Source organism: Mixophyes fleayi, chromosome 1 (genome assembly GCF_038048845.1).
Source record: "Mixophyes fleayi isolate aMixFle1 chromosome 1, aMixFle1.hap1, whole genome shotgun sequence".
In the NCBI taxonomy this organism is placed as follows: Eukaryota; Metazoa; Chordata; class Amphibia; order Anura; family Limnodynastidae; genus Mixophyes; species Mixophyes fleayi.
Window position 1 is genome coordinate 285292400 of NC_134402.1, and position 20129 is coordinate 285312528.

General features: G+C 42.6%; 1 protein-coding gene across 1 annotated transcript; it reads right to left on the bottom strand.

Moving 5' to 3' along the window:
• Positions 1-11112: 11112 nt before the first annotated feature.
• LOC142149595 (uncharacterized) lies at positions 11113-19611 on the bottom strand. Its single transcript, XM_075204948.1, has 4 exons — positions 17229-19611; positions 14847-15074; positions 13108-13418; positions 11113-11173 (listed from the first exon to the last, which is right to left on the bottom strand). The coding sequence occupies exons 1-4, from the start codon at positions 19470-19472 to the stop codon at positions 11113-11115; spliced, it is 2844 nt and encodes a 947-aa protein (XP_075061049.1). The 5' UTR covers positions 19473-19611.
• Between the last annotated feature and the right edge of the window lie 518 nt (positions 19612-20129).

Consider the following 20129-nt stretch of genomic DNA (forward strand, 5'->3'; position numbering starts at 1 on the left):
AGGGCAGTCTGCCAACTATCCTGAATCTGGTGGGATTTATATTATGAGGAGGTCTGAATTGTTTAAATGTTGCACTATGGGATTCATGCAGAAGACTGACATATTAACATAATTATTGCATTCCAGCGCTTTTTCATGTTTCTGTAGGTAGAGGGCTGCAGTCAGTAACTGTAGTGGCGGACTGTCTGTGACGTGGTAGTGATAGGAGACTGCTGTTTTTTTTATTACTGGGCTTGCTAACCATGAACTGCAATTTCTTAACATGTTAATTATGATTAATACCTAAGTTTAGTTAAAGATAAAGTACAATTTGTGTGAATTGAAAGGTAAGCAGTGGTGGAAGTGAGGTGTATATGGTAGTAGGCCATACCGCTACTTCTCGTACTGCCTTCATTATAAAATAATAAAATTGCATTCACTTGTTTACATTCTCATTACATTTTTCATACCGCCACTTCTAAACTTCCACTTCGACCACTGAGCTTAATATTCATCGTATGGAGTATATCACCAGCATAATTCAAAATTCTGGTAGGTCCTTTGACAAAATATGGGGTCCATGAACATTATTCTTTAACTGCTGGGACCACAGTGTGATGCAGTGTAATGATAAAGGAGGGCACAGTGTGATGAGAGGGACAATAATGAGGGGCCGCATGGTGATGCAGGAGGAGCAGCGTGATGTGCGGCGGCACATAGTTTACCCTTCTACTTAACTATAGGAGTATATGCAATGCTAAAAAAAATATAATGCTATGGATTGTTTCAGGGAGGCGGGGGGCTGGAGGGATCGGGGGGGCATGTGGAGGGCTGGGGGGGAGCATGTGGAGGGCTGGGGGGGGGGCCCAAAACAATATCTTGAGGTCTAAATCCGGCTCTGCTTTTCTCTCCTACCTGATCTTGCATCGTAGACTACCTGATGTTCTCTCTTGCTTGTTCTTGAAGCGTTGTTGTCAGTTGGCTTCTGGAACCTTGGGGTCCTGTATTGAAAATGTGCAAATTTTTTATTATAATGCTAAATGTTAACTAACCATGAATGATTCAAACACAACACTCCATTATGACCAAATAAAACAACCCCCTAGTACATGCATATATAGATAATAAAGGATATGAAAATTATTTATAATCATAGAATCTACCAACCCCTGACAGTCAGTTAATTAACCCCCAGCCCTTAGCCAATTTATAATTTTATGCCCCCTGCAGCTTATCCCCCCCCCAAGTCATGATCTCGTCTCTGGCCCCCTTATAGAGGAAAATATTTATCCCCCGGCAGCTTATTCCCCCCCCTCCCCGAGTCATGATCTCGCCTCTGGCCCCCTTATAGAGAAAAATATTTATCCCCCTGCAGCTTATTCCCCCCCCCCTTCTGAGTCATGATCTCACCTCTGGCCCCCATAAAGAGAAAAATATTTATCCCCCTGCAGCTTATTCACCCCCCCAAGTTATGACATGTGCCACTGCCCCCCCCCCCAGTCATGATCTGTGCCTGGGGCCCTCTGTGCCACTGCCCCCTAGTAATTATTTGTGCCTGAGGCCCCCTACAGTAATTTGTGCCTGAGCCCCCCCCTAGTATTTTTTGGTGCCTGAGGCCCCCCTAGTAATTTTTGGTGCCTGAGACCCCCCTCCAGTAGTTTTTGGTGCCTGAGGGCCCCCCCAGTAATTTTTGGTGACTGAAGGGCCCCCCTGGGCGGAAAAAAACGTTAATACGGTAATTTTCTCGCTGGATTTCAGCTCGCAACTCCCTGAGCCGCGGGCTGAAATCCAGCTAACTATTACCGTATTAACGGTAATAGTTTTCCCACGGCGCGGAAAAACAACAATTGAATATGCCCTATAGTGTTTATAACATTTTTTTCTTTTTTTACACTTTATTGCCCCACACCCACCGCCCAGGGGTGTGGGAATAGCCCTAGTGCTTTCAACATAGGGCTGGAATGTGCAGGCCCCTAGAAAAGGGGCCTGCACATTTCTTTTGCGGACCCCAACTCCCTAGATGTTTCAGCCCCGTGCTGAACAGCCTGGGGCTGGTTTGTCTTTATGGCAAGGGGACCCCCTTCTGCAGTTTCCTTGCTATATTGCCACCAGCCCCGGCTGGCTAGATTAGTGTTGGTTATCGCAAAATCGGGGGAACCCATGCTATTTTTCGCCCTGACTTTGTGACTGCCAGAACAAGCCTGGCAGCACAAGGATTAATATAATTAAGAGGGGGGAGCCCAAATTTATTTTTTTTCATTCTAATTTTTAACACTGTAAAGAGCCTGCAATTCTGGTGGCTATAATGCTGCCCAGAGCCGTAACGAGGCAGGTGCGGGCGGTGCCATAGCCCAGGGTGCAAGGCCAAGCGGACGCAACAGCCGCCCGCTACCTGCCTTTGTACCTTCATTACTTCAGTTTCGGAGTGGAACGCATGTGCGTTCCACTGACAGGAAGTTCGGCATTTGGAACGCAAACTTCATGTATGCAAGTCTTGCCAATACTCCCTGTGCACAGCCTTGACGTGATCTTCGGAGCCATAGGAATCTGATAAAAGAAAGGGGGCATTGGTTGCATGGGATGATTACTGACTGTTCATGGACCATGTGTATGATTGTTGGAATAGTTCAAGCATGGTATCTTGGTGATTAAATATATGTATGTGTGAAGATACCGGGTTTATCTGGCCCAGTGCTACCCAGTACCTTCTAGGATTCGTATGGTCACTCAGGCAAAATGCAGTTATAAAAAATACAACAGTATATTTATTGTCATACAAATCACACTAGACTATTATGTACACACAGTAAATAAATGCCAGGCAGATTTACCACATTATCTGTCCCTTACCCCAATAACTTAAGGAGATATTGTCACCTGCTGTCCAGACTTCATGACCCATGGATCCCTCTCAGCTGCATATATATACTCGAGTTAGAAAACGACAATTCAAAACTCCATTTTGCACCTTCCTGAATGAAATCCAAGCATGGACACCCCTCCCCCCTGGAGTTGTTCCTTATATATCACAGGTCTAATTTACACAGTCTTTCCCCTCCCTGGGCAAACCCCTGCATCTATTCTACTTAACCATTGGTCAGTGCTGGACTAGGGGGGGGGGGGGGGGGGGGTTGGACAGGGGAGTGAAGACGAGCTGTCCTTTCAGAGAACCTCCCCTGTTAGATGGCCTGTCTGGACTAGCCTGGTGAGAACAATGGACACTAATTAGTTTTCCTACTCAGGCACATGGCAACCTGATCCCTACCCATAATCCCCCTGGCTTCACTTTAAAGACAATGAATAGCAACCTTACTTCAAGTTATCAATATACAATAAACAATATGCATATGTACACTGAACTACAATGTCCCCTTAGCCACATGTTATTGGACAATGCAGTTATAGTCTGGTGAGCTGGGGAAACAAAAGAAGGCTATAAAAAGTATTTGCTATAATTCACATATCACACTCGTTTTGTCACAGTATGCCTAGGTCAGCTATATTGCATTGTGTGCCCTGGGTCTCAGTGTGGTTTAGTTTACTTTCAGGGATGCAGCAAATACACTATTGTCAATTGCTTTGTGGCTTTGACAGATGGGAAATGTGATAGAGACAAACTGTCCGGAGTGTGCTAGGGGTGATTGCCTTATGATTTGGTGTTATTAGAGTGGGGAGGTAAAACTAATACTCATGCACTCTAAAATATGCAGTATTGAGACCTTACCATAGCATTTATTCAGGAACACTCTCTTGATGATATTCTATTGTAGCATTGACTCCCAGATTAGGAGTGACCACTAGGCAGAGCCGTAACGAGGGCGGTGCGACCACCCAGGGCGCAAGCCCAAGGAGGTCCAGCCGCCCGATACCTGCCTCTGTGCCCAGACGAACCACGACTCTAATCCAGCTCCCCTATAAGCAACAATTCATTCCCGGCATTAGAAGCAGTGGAACGCATGTGCGTTCTTGGGTAATTGCATGGACAGGGGTAAATGCATGGTCTTCTAAGGAACCCACAGACCACAAGTGCAAATACTAGTTAACCACTGTGTTTGACATGTGGTGCCACTGGTATTTAGCCCAGTGCCATATATCTATATAGATATATCTATATATATATATATAAATATATATACATGCATTTGGCTTTTCATGCATTTGCAAATATGTGTAACAGAATTTTTTCAGTAAAGTGCCAACCACACCCCCACATTAGGTTGGCCACACCCACTCGGCAAATGTCACTCCCACTTAGATGGGGGGCGCCGGTGCCCTGTCTCGCCCAGGGCACTAAAATGTCTAGTTACGGCACTGATGCTGCCAGACCCGCTGACTGAGCTTAGATTAGCCCCAGAGCTGATGCAAGATATATGGCAGTAAAAACAAGTAATGTTGACAGGCGTAGGGCTTGATTTGGATGTGGTTGCCTGCGTTTGAGTTTGGCACACCTCTACGGTAAAATGGCTACAGCAAAATCACTCCCAGATTATCCCACAAAGCCCATAATTTGTATAATTTTTTTTACAATTTATTCCTAACATGATTAAATGTATACAAAGTAATCACTTACGTCTTTACATGTTTTTAAAAATTCCCTCAAAATGAGTAACTTTGCATGGGGCAAAACCATGTTGCATTGGAGTGGGGAGGTAAATTTAAAATGTGGGGACAGATTTAAAGCTATCAATTATTTGTGTGCTAGATGAAAAAACAGCCAGTATTTAACTTATGTGCAAAATAATAAACTAACTTGCACCCCTTGCATTGTAACATGGTTTGTCCCGGAGAACATTTACTCCTTTTTTTTTTGCCTTACTTTCCTTAATGACTTAGGCCCTTGATCACTATATGCTATTCTTAATTCATATATTAAAGGGTTATTTATATATTAATTAAACAAAATACTCTTAATCTGTATGAGGTACTTCTAGGGTATAAGCACCACAACACAAGTTAAAAAAAAACCTGTTCTATGGCATCCCAGCCAACAGAATTTATTGTATGTTAATACATGCTATACCAAAAAAAGTAAAATAACAAATATAAATTCATGAAATTTGAAAAGTAAAAATAAAAAAACACACAAACTACTTTTGACAAGTACATATATATATATATATATATATATATATATATATATATATTATGGCATAAGCATCGAATTAAGTACATATATTTAACAAGTTAACCTGTGCATGATACTCATGCATTCTAGTCAAATCAAGCTACGTAAGGTGTTAAAAAGGTTCTTGTCATGCATTTGGGCCTAGCCCAGGCCTACTCAGGGGAAGAGCGTTACTTACCGACGCAAGCGCCCTTTTTTAACGTGGTTTTGTCCACATGTCACCACCTCATCATTTTTCTCCATCACCTCATCATTCATCTTCATCGCCACATCCTTCATCAAGCTACTTAAGGTGTTAAAAACTCCCCACTGTCACCCCCGGCAACCACCAACCACTCCCAACTCTCCTTCAAGAAATATATAGGTCAGTGTATAACTCTGCCCAGCAGGTGGCGCTGCAGCTTGGTTTTTTTTTCCACACACGCCACTAGGCATTTATATAGTAGATATCTCGATGTTGCAGGTGATTTCGGGCTAATCATGGAAAGACCCCCCAAAAAAGTAAACATTTAGAAAGCAATTCCTGGTGAAACTTATGCAGAGTGAAAATTAAAAACATGTGGTCCTTCTGAGGTATAATTTTAGTAAGGCCCCTGGCAGGGTAAGGGTTAATATAAGGTAGATATTACCATCCTTCTACTTTTACAAATTATATACATATGTTAATGGAAAATTTGGGAGTTTGATTCCCAACCAAGTCATTATCTGTGTGGAGTTTGTATATCCTCCCCAAGTTTTCGTGGGTTTCTTCCGTGTGCTCCGGTTTCCTCTCACACTCTAAAAACATACTGATAGGCTATTTGGTTGCTGACAAAATTCTCCTTGGTGTGTGTGTTTGTTTCTGTCTGTGTGTGTTTGTGAATTTATACTGTAAACTCTAATGGAGAAGGAACTGATGCGACTGACAAATATTCTCTGTACAGCGCTACAAAATTAGTGGCGCTATATAACTAAAAGATGATCATAATATTTATTGATCATATTTTGTTACAATTATTAAATTCCTGCCTGAAATATTTATTGTATATTCCCCTTCAATTGAATATGTGTATTCACATTTTGGTAAAAATTGTCAAAGTTGAGAGGATCGGAACATCTCCTACATTAAAATGACCGGTGGAGTTTAAATTGCTTACGTAAAGAAAATACTTGAGATTTATTATAAAAGGAAGACTTTTGTTTACTCGTGCTTGACATTTCTCTATCCATGATTACTGCATACTCTTCCATTTGTAGAAGTACAATTTCACTCTCGACAGGAATTACTTTAGAAAATGGAAAAAATTATAAGTTTATCTTAGAGATAAAAATCAATTACAAAGGAAGTGTACATACAGATTTGCTTCATAATCTAGTGTATGATGCTTAATTTATAAAGAAAAGCATGTTCAGGTTTCCTTAATGAATAACTGCAAAGGAAATACCTGGGACGTTCAGTACTTTCAAGAAACCAGTCGCATACTTAGGCTACCAGATTGATGTAATGTTTTGTATTCCTCATCCTATCTAAAATGAAAAAGAAAACATAGAAATGATATTTTATATATATATATATATATTAGAGATGAGCGCACTCGGATTTCTGAAATCCGAGCCCACCCGAACGTTGCCGATCCGAGTCGGATCCGAGACAGATCCGGGTATTGGCGCCAAATTCAAATCTGAAACTGAGGCTCTGACTCATAATCCCGTTGTCGGATCTCGCGATACTCGGATCCTATAAATTCCCCGCTAGTCGCCGCCATCTTCACTCGGGCATTGATCAGGGTAGAGGGAGGGTGTGTTAGGTGGTCCTCTGTCCTGGTAGATCTCGTGCTGTGCTGTTTAGTTCTGTGCTGTGCTGTTTACTTCTGTGCTGTGCTGTGCTGTGCTGTGTTCTGCAGTATCAGTCCAGTGGTGCTGTGTGCTGTGCTCTGTCCTTCTGAGGTCAGTGGTGCTGCTGGGTCCTGTGCTGTGTCCTGTTCAGTCCAGTGGTGCTGTGTCCTGTGCTCTGTGCTTCTAAGGGCATAGTTATTTCCCCAATATTCCAAAGTGTTTAAAAAAATAAAAAAAAGTTATTTAAAAAAATACCAAAAACTAATTTAATTTTTTTTAATTACCACAAAATTTGCACAACCAATCCTGCAGTATAAGCCCATTGGTACTGCAATATTACCAAGTTCACACATTCAGCAGTAAAAGTCCAGTGGTACTGCAATATTACAAAGTTCACACATTCTGCAGTATCAGTCCAGTGGTGCTGTGTCCTGTGCTCTGTCCTGCTGAGTTCCGTAGTGCTGCTGGGTCCTGTGCCGTGTCCTGTTCAGTCCAGTGGTGCTGTGTCCTGTGCTCTGTGCTTCTAAGGGCATAGTTATTTCCCCATTATTCCCAAGTTTTTAAAAAATAAAAAAAAAGTAAAAAAAAATTAAAAATTAAAAATGAAAAAAAATATATATAATTATAACCAAATTTGCAAAACCAATCCAGCAGTATAAGTCCATTGGTACTGCAATATTACCAAGTTCACACATTCTGCAGTATCTTGTGCTACATATAATGGAGACCAAAAATTTGGAGGATAAAGTAGGGAAAGATCAAGACCCACTTCCTCCTAATGCTGAAGCTGCTGCCACTAGTCATGACATAGACGATGAAATGCCATCAACGTCGCCTTCCAAGCCCGATGCCCAATCTCGTAGTACCGGGCATGTAAAATCCAAAAAGCCCAAGTTAAGAAAAAGTAGCAAAAAGAGAAACTTAAAATCATCTGAGGAGAAACGTAAAGTTGCCAATATGCCATTTACGACACGGAGTGGCAAGGAACGGCTTAGGCCCTGGCCCGTGTTCATGACTAGTGGTTCAGCTTCACCCACGGATCTTAGCCCTCCTCCTCCTCCCCCCCCCTACAAAAAATTGAAGTTCAGGGTTTTTAATATATATTGTGGTGACCCACTCCTCTACGCAGTCCAGGTACATTTATTGGTGCGAATCATACAAGTTCAGGGTTTTTAATATATATTGTGGTGACCCACTCCTCTACGCAGTCCAGATACATTTATTGGTGCGAATCATAAAAGTTCAGGGTTTTTAATATATATTGTGGTGACCCACTCCTCTACGCAGTCCAGGTACATTTATTGGTGCGAATCATACAAGTTGATGGTTTTCTTATTATATATATTGTGGTGACCCACTCCTCTACGCAGTCCAGATACATTTATTGGTGCGAATCATAAAAGTTCAGGGTTTTTAATATATATTGTGGTGACCCACTCCTCTACGCAGTCCAGGTACATTTATTGGTGCGAATCATACAAGTTCAGGGTTTTTAATATATATTGTGGTGACCCACTCCTCTACGCAGTCCAGATACATTTATTGGTGCGAATCATAAAAGTTCAGGGTTTTTAATATATATTGTGGTGACCCACTCCTCTACGCAGTCCAGGTACATTTATTGGTGCGAATCATACAAGTTGATGGTTTTCTTATTATATATATTGTGGTGACCCACTCCTCTACGCAGTCCAGATACATTTATTGGTGCGAATCATAAAAGTTCAGGGTTTTTAATATATATTGTGGTGACCCACTCCTCTACGCATTCCAGGTACATTTATTGGTGCGAATCATAAAAGTTCAGGGTTTTTAATATATATTGTGGTGACCCACTCCTCTACGCAGTCCAGGTACATTTATTGGTGCGAATCATAAAAGTTCAGGGTTTTTAATATATGTTGTGGTGACCCACTCCTCTACGCAGTCCAGGTACATTTATTGGTGCGAATCATACAAGTTGATGGTTTTCTTATTATATATATTGTGGTGACCCACTCCTCTACGCAGTCCAGATACATTTATTGGTGCGAATCATAAAAGTTCAGGGTTTTTAATATATATTGTAGTGACCCACTCCTCTACGCAGTCCAGGTACATTTATTGGTGCGAATCATACAAGTTGATGGTTTTCTTATTATATATATTGTGGTGACCCACTCCTCTACGCAGTCCAGATACATTTATTGGTGCGAATCATAAAAGTTCAGGGTTTTTAATATATATTGTGGTGACCCACTCCTCTACGCAGTCCAGGTACATTTATTGGTGCGAATCATACAAGTTGATGGTTTTCTTATTATATATATTGTGGTGACCCACTCCTCTATGCAGTCCAGAAAGATACCTCGTTGCAACGTTTTGGACTAATAACTATATTGTGAGGTGTTCAGAATACACTGTAAATTAGTGGAAATGCTTGTTATTGAATGTTATTGAGGTTACTAATAGCATAGGAGTGAAAATAAGCCCAAAAACTTGATTTTTAAACTTTTTATGTTTTTTCCAAAAAAAATCCGAATCCAAAACCTTAAATCCGAACCGAGACCTTTCGTCAAGTGTTTTGCGAGACAAATCCGAACCCCAAAAATAATGAAAATCCGGATCCAAAACACAAAACACGAGACCTCAAAAGTCGCCGGTGCACATCCCTAATATATATATATATATATATATATATATATAGAGATAGATAGATATACATATATATTAATTTAATATAACTTTAGCAGTGATTTTAGAATGAATAGATCAAACAAAGGAATAAACCTATTTGTGATTAACCTATTACACGAATTAAACTGTAGTTGTAATATAAAACTTATCTAAAATAAGAGGATTACTGGCAACCATTTGAAATGCTAGGAAAGAAAGGCAGTGAATAAAGAATGCTAGGGGGTATATTTACTAAGCTGCGGGCTTGAAAAAGTGGGGATGTTGCCTATAGCAACCAATCAGATTCTAGCTTTCATTTATTTAGTACCTGAAAGCTAGAATCTGATTGGTTGCTATAGGCAACATCCCCACTTTTTCAAACCCGCAGCTTAGTAAATCTAGCCCCAAAACTCATTATCCTAGTGGATGAGCAAGTGTATAAAAGAATATAAAAGAAAAAAACAGGTGGTGATAGAATATGGTATTCAAACCACCACCAGTAAATAAATTAAAATCAATTACATTTCATATACTGCAGATGGACTCACTTAAAATGAAGAATCTCAATTTCTTACATTAAAACAATACAAATAAATATAACACCGATCTTAAACAGCATACATGATTATAAGAGCTTCATTACAAGACCTGGAATATTATCATTTGTAATTAGAAACCAGTTATAAGCATACCATGTTCACATGCAACTAGTTATAAAGATATGAAAGCATAAAGCGCCTAGTGCGTTTAGATTCAAATTTTCACATTCCAAATAACAAGCAGCTTATTCACTGATAATACTGGTGAATAAACTGTTGGTGCAGGAAGTGCTCTCCCTTAAAAACACATTAAAAAGTGGGCATATTTGCGCTCCGAAAGTATGTCTGAGAAGATGCAAGTATTAAAGAAGCATATTTATGTGAATACATTCTCATTAGCCTATTTGTGCACAATATAGTAATGTAATGAAGCATCATATGCACAAGAGAGAACATTGCCTTTGCAGTTATTAATAAATGTAAAAGTTGCATTTCAATATAAAATATAACAAAATCCCAAAACAATTACAAAAATTAATACAAACATATTTTGTTGTTCTCTTTAAAGATGGAACATGAATCTCCCTTTCTGCAGTAGTCCAAATGGAAATGTTAAGTAATGTGCACAAATTGCTAGAACTTCAAATAATGTCGCTGTAATGCTAATGATTTTTATGTACTATGGAGGGTTCAATAGGCATTCAGCCAAACAGAACGGCTAGCCCCATCCACCCCTATTATAATCTGTCACTGCATGTAAGCATATTTATGCTATTTTATTTAAATGTATCTGTAATCTGTGTGTGTACTGTAAATGCAACTAAAGTTAAAAAAGACAAGTGTTTTGCGTGTATCATTTATTTTCAAACGTTTGTAGTATCATGTATCATGGATTTTTAGCTAGCACTAATGGCCCATCTAGTGGTCGTCTTTGAGTACTTCATGCTACTGTAATAGTGACATCAAGCTATTGTAGAAGTGACAGTGTTTTATATTGTATTAGCTTTCATCAGTTATCCAGGCATCCAATACAATTTGCAACATATTTGGAAATATTATCCTGCATAAATACACCAAGGAATTCATTAGATTTCACCTCTAAAGAAAACCTGAAGATGTCACTTTTTTTTTGCAATATTTCTGACTTTTTCACAATGGAAAAAAATATAGCTCAAAAGTTTTACTTTAGTTAGGTGGCTAGCATATAAATCAGAGCCTATCGTCATGGCACAATGCAAATGCCACTCTGGTGGACAGTGTACAAAGTAGATCCCAATCTGTTGCATTGTGTTGAAAATAGACATCAGATAGTATTTAAAACAGACATTCAATCTGATGTTTTGTATATAAAGCAGACTTGCAATCTGAAGGCTAATATTTAAATAAGATATATATCTGGTGATTAATATAGTGCCTAGTGTATAACAGAACTCTAACCTGGTGGCTAGTATATAAACAATAGCCACAAAATCTGTCTGTTAGCTTATAAAACAACTTACAATTTAAACCAGAATTGCATAAAACAGAACTCTGATGTCAAATCTAGTATATAAGGAACATGTATAATCTGGTAACTGGTTTTTAAGTACAATTCTAATCTTGTGGTGAGTGTAACATCTGGTGGCTAATATGTAAATAATAGTTATTAAATTGTGGATAGTGTATAGACCAGGTTTCTATTTTAATAATTAGTGTATAATGCAAACCTTCAATCTAGTGACTAGTGCTTAGTGTTTAAACAGACCTCCAATCTACTGTCTAATGCAATGGATTCCAAACTTTCTCAGTTCAAGACACCCTTGGTGTCTCCATAATTTTTTCAAGGCACCCCTAAGCCAAAATATTTACCAAGTAGTCCCCCGCCTTGCTTACAAAAGGCCCTGGCTGAGGCACCCCTGTGAGATCGCCGCGGCACCCCAGGGAGCCACAGCACACAGTTTGGGAACCACTGGTCTAATGTATAGTTGCATACGGCTTAACAATACATATCAACCTGCTATATATTTGCAAATTGATTTTTCTGGAGGATTGGTCTGAAACCAGTGATCGAAGTGGAAATTTAGAAGTGCTGGTATGGAACTTCCACTTTAAAATAGATGGCCGGGTTTCCCAAAGGTTTAGGAATTTTTATAGAGTGAAATTAATTTCAGATGCATTTTAACACTCTAGAGTATAATATAATACATATTAAATTATGCAAGGCTATCCACCCCGTGTCCCCTTCCTCTCCTGTGTCCAATAACTTTCCTCCGTGTCCCTCCACCTCTCCCTAATGTCTCCTTTGTGTACTTCCATTTTCCCTCATAGCTCCATATTATAATAAAACTATTCAAAATATCTCCCTTATATCTTCCATATTACCCTTTACCTTTCCCTTATCGATTTCCTTTCTCTGTTCCTATGTGCCCATATATTCATTGTAGGTATCTCTCTCTCTCACACTACCTACCTGCTTTCCTCTGTGCCTCACATCCTGCTTCTCTTGCTCCTTTCTTACTCCTTGATCCACTCTATCATTCCATGTTCCTGCTTCTTTTGTTCCTTTCACTAGTGAATACACAGTTATCCCCCGATCACAATGAACCCTCCTTCATCATAACGTGCCCCCTTCTTATCACACTGTGCTCCTTCTTATCACACTGTGCCTTCTCCTTATAATTACTGTGCCCCCTCCATATCACACTGTGCCCTCATTCATCACACTTTGCCCCCTGCATCACACTGTGCCCTCATTCATCACCCTGTGCCCTCCTTCATCACTTTGTTTCACTCAATCACAATGGTCCCTCCATATCACAATGTGCCCCTCCATCACACTGTGCCATCCTTAATTAATCTGTGCATATTACATTGTGCCCTCCTTTATCATCTTGTGCTCATTATATTGTGCCCCCCTTCATCATCCTGTGTCCATTACATTGTGCCCTCCTTCATCACCCTGTGCCCTCCTTCATCATCCTGTTTTCCCTGCTGTCCCCTTCCGTTTCTACTTACCTTTCTATAAGCTTCTTTCTTCTGGCTCCTGCTTGTCCATGGGAGCTACATACGGCAGCAGGTCCCTGCTCCCCTCTGCATTGCTCCTCACTGACAGTGTCGGAACTTGATGATATCACATCCAACAGACCAGAGAGATTGGACCAGAGAGGAGCAAGGAGCTGCTGCTGCATGCAGTTCCCATGGACAAGCAGGGAAGACAGGCAGAGTGCCTCTCCAGCATGGCGCTCACCCAGCTCGATTTTCCCGCTAACCGCCAGCCCTGGATGCTCCTGAAGTGGGACGAAGAAGCGCCCCACTTCGAGCACTGTCTGAAACAAAAGCACAGTATTCTCTAGGCTTGTGAGGGAAAAAAACAGATGAGTGTTGTCACGAACAGCACTCACCTGAGTCTGTGTGACGCTTACGTGACACAGGGTTAACCACACAACAACCACTTGGTCTGTCTAAAATGATTAAATACTTCCCTATCTATGCCACACACTAGCTTTGCGATACTAATTACCACCACCAAGGTTTTTTCGGATAAGAGCTGACACTCTTATTTAGGAAGCCTTCGGTTCTCCCTAGCATTAATCCAACACAATTTACTTTAATCAGAGTTCACTTAAATCACAAGGTTTGCACAGTTTCAATTAGGTAGCGTCTGGACCAAACTGTCGCGTGAATTCATAAGAACACAGAGACTAGAACTTATTAAGTGTAATTTAATATGGAAAATACATCCACAATGCTTAAGATAAAAAGATAATAAAATGACATACAAATAGAGTGCAATTGTTTCTTATAAAATAAAAAGGATAAAACACAGAATTGATACCTCACTTAGAATCAAGTTTGTGGTGCCGGGAGGAGCAGGAAAAAATGGAACCTCTTCAATTAAACTCCCTCAGAAGAAGAACCCAGGGTTACATTTTCAATACAGTTTTAAAGTCAAGCTACAGGGCCCCCCAGCCCCCTTCCCTGTGAGGTCAGAACCAACAGGATGGAAGAATGCAAATTAGGGTCTTATGACTTTGCTGTTTGAATACCTCTAAGTCAAGTTTTCTTTACACCGTCCTAACTTTTCAACAGTATGGTTTACGAACATGATTTTACCTTCACACAACAGGTCCTAAGTTTCCCTTCATCTGCATACCACACATGCCTCTGGTATGTATGATATTGGAGAAAATGATATGATCTTTTCCTGTGCCCTTATTCAGCTTAAATCTGTCATTAACATACAACCCAGTCTCTGCAGTCGGCCTGTCTGGGGCCTCCCAAACATGTGTGAGATTTCATTGTCTTGCAAGAGATCTCCTCAAAGGCATTCACATTTGCCATCCTGCCATAAATGGTATAAGGTGCTACCCTTATCTACCAGCCCCCCTGGGTGGTTTAACATACACAAAACCCCTTGATCTAACAGCTCCTAAGAGAACCATGTCTCACTATTTCTAGGAAGTAATTCACAAACATATATTTGCAGATTTATGCCTAAAAATTAGCTTGCACATGACACCTCCCCGTTCTAGAGGGTGGCAGGGAAATTGTTACCTACAAGACGATTTTCCCTGCTCACCTGACACAAGGCTTTCGTTCTGACGGGATAATCCATCTGCATTACCATGGTGGCTCCCTTTTCGGTGCTGAACAGTGAAAGTGTATTGCTGGAGGGTCAAACTCCACCGGAGCAACTTCCCATTGTCCCCAGCCACCCTGTGCAACCAGCTGAGAGGGTTGTGATCTGTGATTACCGTAAAGTCCCGTCCGTACAGGTAGGACTGCAACTTTTGCAAGGCCCACACTATAGCTAAACACTCTTTTTCCACAACTGCGTAGGCCACCTCCCTGGGAAGCAGCTTCCGACTTAGGTACAGTATGGGGTGCTCTTCCCCTTGTTGATTCACTTGGCTGAGTACAGCTCCCAGCCCATAGTTGGAGGCATCCGTTTGCACTGTAAACCTCCGGTCAAAATCAGGAGCCTGCAATACTGGGGATTGGGTAAGTGCAGACTTCAATGCGGTGAATGCCTCTTCACAGTCTGGGGTCCAAGTCACCACTTGGGGCAACCTCTTTTTTGTAAGGTCAGTTAGGGGCTTAGCTAAGGAGCTATATTGGGGCACGAATTTTCGGTAATATCCAGCGGTCCCCAAAAAGGACATAACCTGTTTCTTGGTCTTAGGGGTGGGCCATGCAGCAATAGCATCTACCTTAGTTGGCTCGGGACGCAGGGTACCTCCTCCTACTCGGTGCCCCAAGTACTGCACCTCATTCATACCAATCTGACATTTCTCAGGTTTTATTGTTAAACCCGCCCCCGCTATTTTAGCTAGCACACTGCTCAAGTGGATCAAATGTTCTTCCCAGGTCTGGCTAAACACAGCAATGTCATCTAGGTAGGCTACAGCATACCTCTCTTGGCCCTCTAGCAGGCTATCAACAAGTCGCTGGAAGGAGGCAGGGGCATTTTTCATCCCAAAGGGCATGACCAGGAACTCATACAGACCAAACGGGGTGATAAATGCGGACCGCTCCTGAGCCTCAGGTGTCAGAGGGATCTGCCAATAACCCCTACTCAGATCCATAATGGTTATATAGCGAGCGTGGGCTAACCGTTCTAGCAATTCATCTATCCTGGGCATGGGATAGGCATCAAACACAGTAGCCTCATTTAACCTTCTATAATCCACACAGAACCGGGTTCCACCACATTTTTTGGGGATCAGCACTACTGGTGCAGCCCAGGAGCTGTGGGACTTTCTAATTACCCCTAACTCCAACATTTCTTCAATCTCCCTTTTCATATCTGTCTGCACTTCCAGGGAAACTCGATAAGCTGTCTGTCTGAGGGGAGGCTGATCGCCTGTGTTTACATGATGAGCAACTAGATGTGTTTGCCCTGGCTTCCCTGTGAAATGATTCTGATAGGGCCTCAATGTCACAAACAGCTGATCTAGCTGTACTTCTGTCAAGCTCTCACTACGCTGGGTGGTCTCTAATGATCTCCCACTCTTGGCAGAGGCTACTAAGTCTAACAAGGGGTCTGGCTCCTGGTCCTCTTCAGGTAAGCTACATACAGCTAATACAGAGACCCCCCTTTCGTGGTAGGCCTTGATCATGTTCACATGATATACCTTGTGCCTCTTCCGTCCCTCATCCCTGGCTACCACATAATTGACATCATTGATGCGTTGAAATATCAAGTAGGGACCCTCCCAAGCAGCCTGTAACTTATTCTGCCGCATAGGAACCAATACCAGAACTTTCTGACCCACTTCAAAGATACGCTCCCTAGCACTGCGGTCATACCATTGCTTCTGCTTAGTCTGGGCAGCCTTCAGATTACTATGCACCATCCCCATTAGGGATTGCATCCTCTCCCTGAACTGCACCACATAGTGGACCACGGAGGTTTCGGGGGTGATTAATTTCCCTTCCCAATCCTCTTTGATCAGATCTAAGGGACCGCGCACCCTGCGCCCATACAGGAGTTCAAAGGGGGAGAAGCCAGTGGATTCCTGCGGCACCTCCCTGTACGCAAACAGGAGGTGCGGCAGAAACCTCTCCCAGTCTCTCCCCTGGGACTCCACAAAGGTTCTGAGCATCTGTTTGAGAGTACCATTAAAACGCTCACACAGGCCATTAGTCTGTGGGTGGTAGGGGCTGGCTATGAGGTGTTCCACGTGCATCTTTTTGCAAAGGCTTTGCATTAAATTAGACATAAACTGTGTGCCCTGATCAGTTAACATTTCCTTGGGGAATCCTACCCTGGAGAAAATGGATATGAGGGCATCGGCCACCTTGTCAGCCCGTATGGAGGAGAGGGCCACCGCTTCGGGGTACCGTGTGGCATAGTCCACCACAGTGAGAATAAATTGTTTTCCAGAGCTGCTGGGAATGGCAAGGGGTCCTATAATGTCCACAGCTACCCGCTCAAAGGGTTCTGCTATTATTGGCAGGGGCACTAGAGGGGCGTGTCCCACATCACCAGGCTTCCCCACCATCTGACAGGCATGACAAGATCGACAATAATTGGCAATATCTTTGCCCATTTCTGGCCAGTAAAACTTTTGCTTTAAGCGAGACTTAGTTTTCTTTATGCCTAAATGCCCTGCCAGCGGGACCTCATGAGCTACCCTGAGTAACCCTTCCCGATACATAAGGGGTACCACTAGCCGTTTCTCCATCACCCCCGCCTCAGGTACATCTCTGGCTACACTTTCCTTATACAACCTTCCCTGTTCCCAAAACACTCTTTCTTTATCAGACTCAGTGGGAGGACTGCCTGCTAGGCACCTCAGTGTTTCCAGTGTAGTGTCAGTCTGCTGTGCTTGTTGAAAAGCCTGGCTTCTCACTTGCTGCTCAGTGTCTGGTGATAAAGGTAAGGCGTCTGTAACTGCAGGTGCTGGAGGGAGGGGGGTTAGAGGGGGAGCTTCTGGGTCAGAGGGACTTTCTACCTCTCTCTCAGGAGTTAATTGTGAGGACCTATCCTTCTCTGCTTGCCTACGTGTGACCACTGACACTGAGGAAATAGTTACATCCCCTAACTCCTTGGATACAGACAGTTGACCTAGGTCGGATACAATTGAGCAATCATTTTCCTTCTCACATCCTAGTTTACAGACTTCAGATACAACTGAACAAACATTTTCCCTGTCACATCCTGATACCTGGGAAAAAACATGGTTACGTTCAGAGTCCACAACATCACTACTAGCAACATAACGAGATAACATCCTGCCTAAATCAGTTCCAAGCAAAACATTTGTAGGAATATTGTCCGATACCCCGACTTCCCTTAGACCTCTTCCAGCACCCCAGTCCAGATAGACCCGGGCCATAGGCACAGCAGGGTGTATCCCTCCCACCCCGCGCACAGCAATAGTTTTCCCTGGAATTATATCCGATGACCCCACCAACTCTGAACGCACCAGGGTAACATCAGCACCCGTGTCTCTTAACCCCACAGTTACCTTGTCACCGACAGTGACCGTTTGCAGATTGTCATTCCGGCTCACTTGGGATCCCGCAACACACAGGACAGCTGGAGCAGACCGGGGAGGAGGTGGCCCCACAGTGGAGGCTGTAGATGTCTTTCGGTCTGGACAGGCGGCACTGAGGTGCCCTGTCCTGTTGCAAATAAAACAACGGCGGGTATCTCCCTGAACAGGCTTGGCCCCCACCCTCCCAAAAGATGAAGAAACAACAGCAGGTGAAGGTGCTCCTCCGGGCCGCTCCCCTTTCCAGGCAGACTGTCCTGGCACAAAAGTTCCTCTTTTAGCTGCAGGGGCCCGGGTGACAGTGTACTTGTCAGCCAGTCTAGCTGCTTCCGCAGATGATGCAGGGTCACGATCCACTACCCATTCCTTCACTTCAGCTGGGCACAAAGTCAGAAACTGCTCCTGGATCATCAAATCTTGCAGAGCATCAAAGGTGGTGATCTGTAGCCCTCCAACCCACTGTTTGAATGAAGCACACAGCTGGGCCACAAGTCCTGAATATGTGTCAGAGGCACTGCGTTTTAAATCTCTGAATTTCTGCCTATGCGCCTCTGGGGTGATGTTAAAGCGTTGCAACAGGGCACTTTTGATTGCCTCATAATTTCCGTCCATCTCAGGTGGAAGATCTGCAAAGGCTTCTAATGCTTTACCTCGCAAACCAGGGGTTAAATATTGTGCCCACTGATCTTTGGCCAGTCCATACTGTCTGCATGTCTTTTCAAAACCCCGCAAAAAAGTATCCAAATCCCCATCTTTTTCCAATACAGGGAAATTCTCAGGACGGGGTCTGCTAATACCAGCATCTCTGGTCTCTGGCTGGCGTTTGAGCTTCACAAGCTCCAGCTCATATCTCCTCTCTGCCTCTCGCTCGGCAGATTCTCTTTCTGCCTGTCGCTCTGCTTGGCGCTCCGCTGCCTCCATAGCAGCGCGCCTCTCTGCTGCCTCCATAGCAGCGTGCCTCTCTGCTGCCTCCATAGCAGCACGCCTCTCTGCTGCCTCCATAGCAGCGTGTCTCTCTCTCTCCTGACGGTCAGCAGCTTCCTTCTCCTGGAACTGCTGTATGAGTTGCATTTTAGTTGTAATGTCCGCTGGGCCCAAATATTTTAGGGCAGTTTGCAAATAAACATCCATAGCAGTGTCCACACATGAACCATTAGAATCATCCGAAATTAACAGTCCCTGGTTTTGAGGAATACCCACAGTCAGGTCCACTTCTGAGTTCTGGCTATTCTCTTCCTCGGACACAGCTGTGAGTTGCTGATCCCTCTGCACAAGAGCTTCAATCAATTGCTCCTTGCTTTTGCCACTGGTGGGAATTCCTCCATCCTCACAGTCTGAAATCAGCGCCTCCTTTGTCAAGCGTTTATATGCAGCCGCCATCTCCTCCGCTTAATGCCAAATAAAAAAAGATAAGAAAAAAAAGAGAAGGGGAGGGAAAGAAACAATTGCTGTATGTCTTATAATGTTTTAAGCATTGAGTTCAGTCTCTGGTGAATTAGTCTGTATTTCCTCTCTCAGGGATCACACAACCCTAATTCACCTAAATTCTTAAAAAAAAATTAAAAATATATCCCACAAGCTTGCCACCAATTTGTCACGAACAGCACTCACCTGAGTCTGTGTGACGCTTACGTGACACAGGGTTAACCACACAACAACCACTTGGTCTGTCTAAAATGATTAAATACTTCCCTATCTATGCCACACACTAGCTTTGCGATACTAATTACCACCACCAAGGTTTTTTCGGATAAGAGCTGACACTCTTATTTAGGAAGCCTTCGGTTCTCCCTAGCATTAATCCAACACAATTTACTTTAATCAGAGTTCACTTAAATCACAAGGTTTGCACAGTTTCAATTAGGTAGCGTCTGGACCAAACTGTCGCGTGAATTCATAAGAACACAGAGACTAGAACTTATTAAGTGTAATTTAATATGGAAAATACATCCACAATGCTTAAGATAAAAAGGTAATAAAATGACATACAAATAGAGTGCAATTGTTTCTTATAAAATAAAAAGGATAAAACACAGA

Excerpts from the sequence above, each read along its gene's own strand:
- LOC142149595 (XM_075204948.1), bottom strand. The coding sequence starts at position 19,472 with ATGGCGGCTGCATATAAACGCTTGACAAAGGAGGCGCTGATTTCAGAC. Across the intron at positions 13,419-14,846 it reads TGTACGGACGGGACTTTACG|ACAGTGCTCGAAGTGGGGCG; the intron begins GTAATCACAGAT and ends CTTTTGTTTCAG. Across the intron at positions 11,174-13,107 it reads AGAAAGAAGCTTATAGAAAG|GATAATATTTCCAAATATGT; the intron begins GTAAGTAGAAAC and ends GTATTTATGCAG.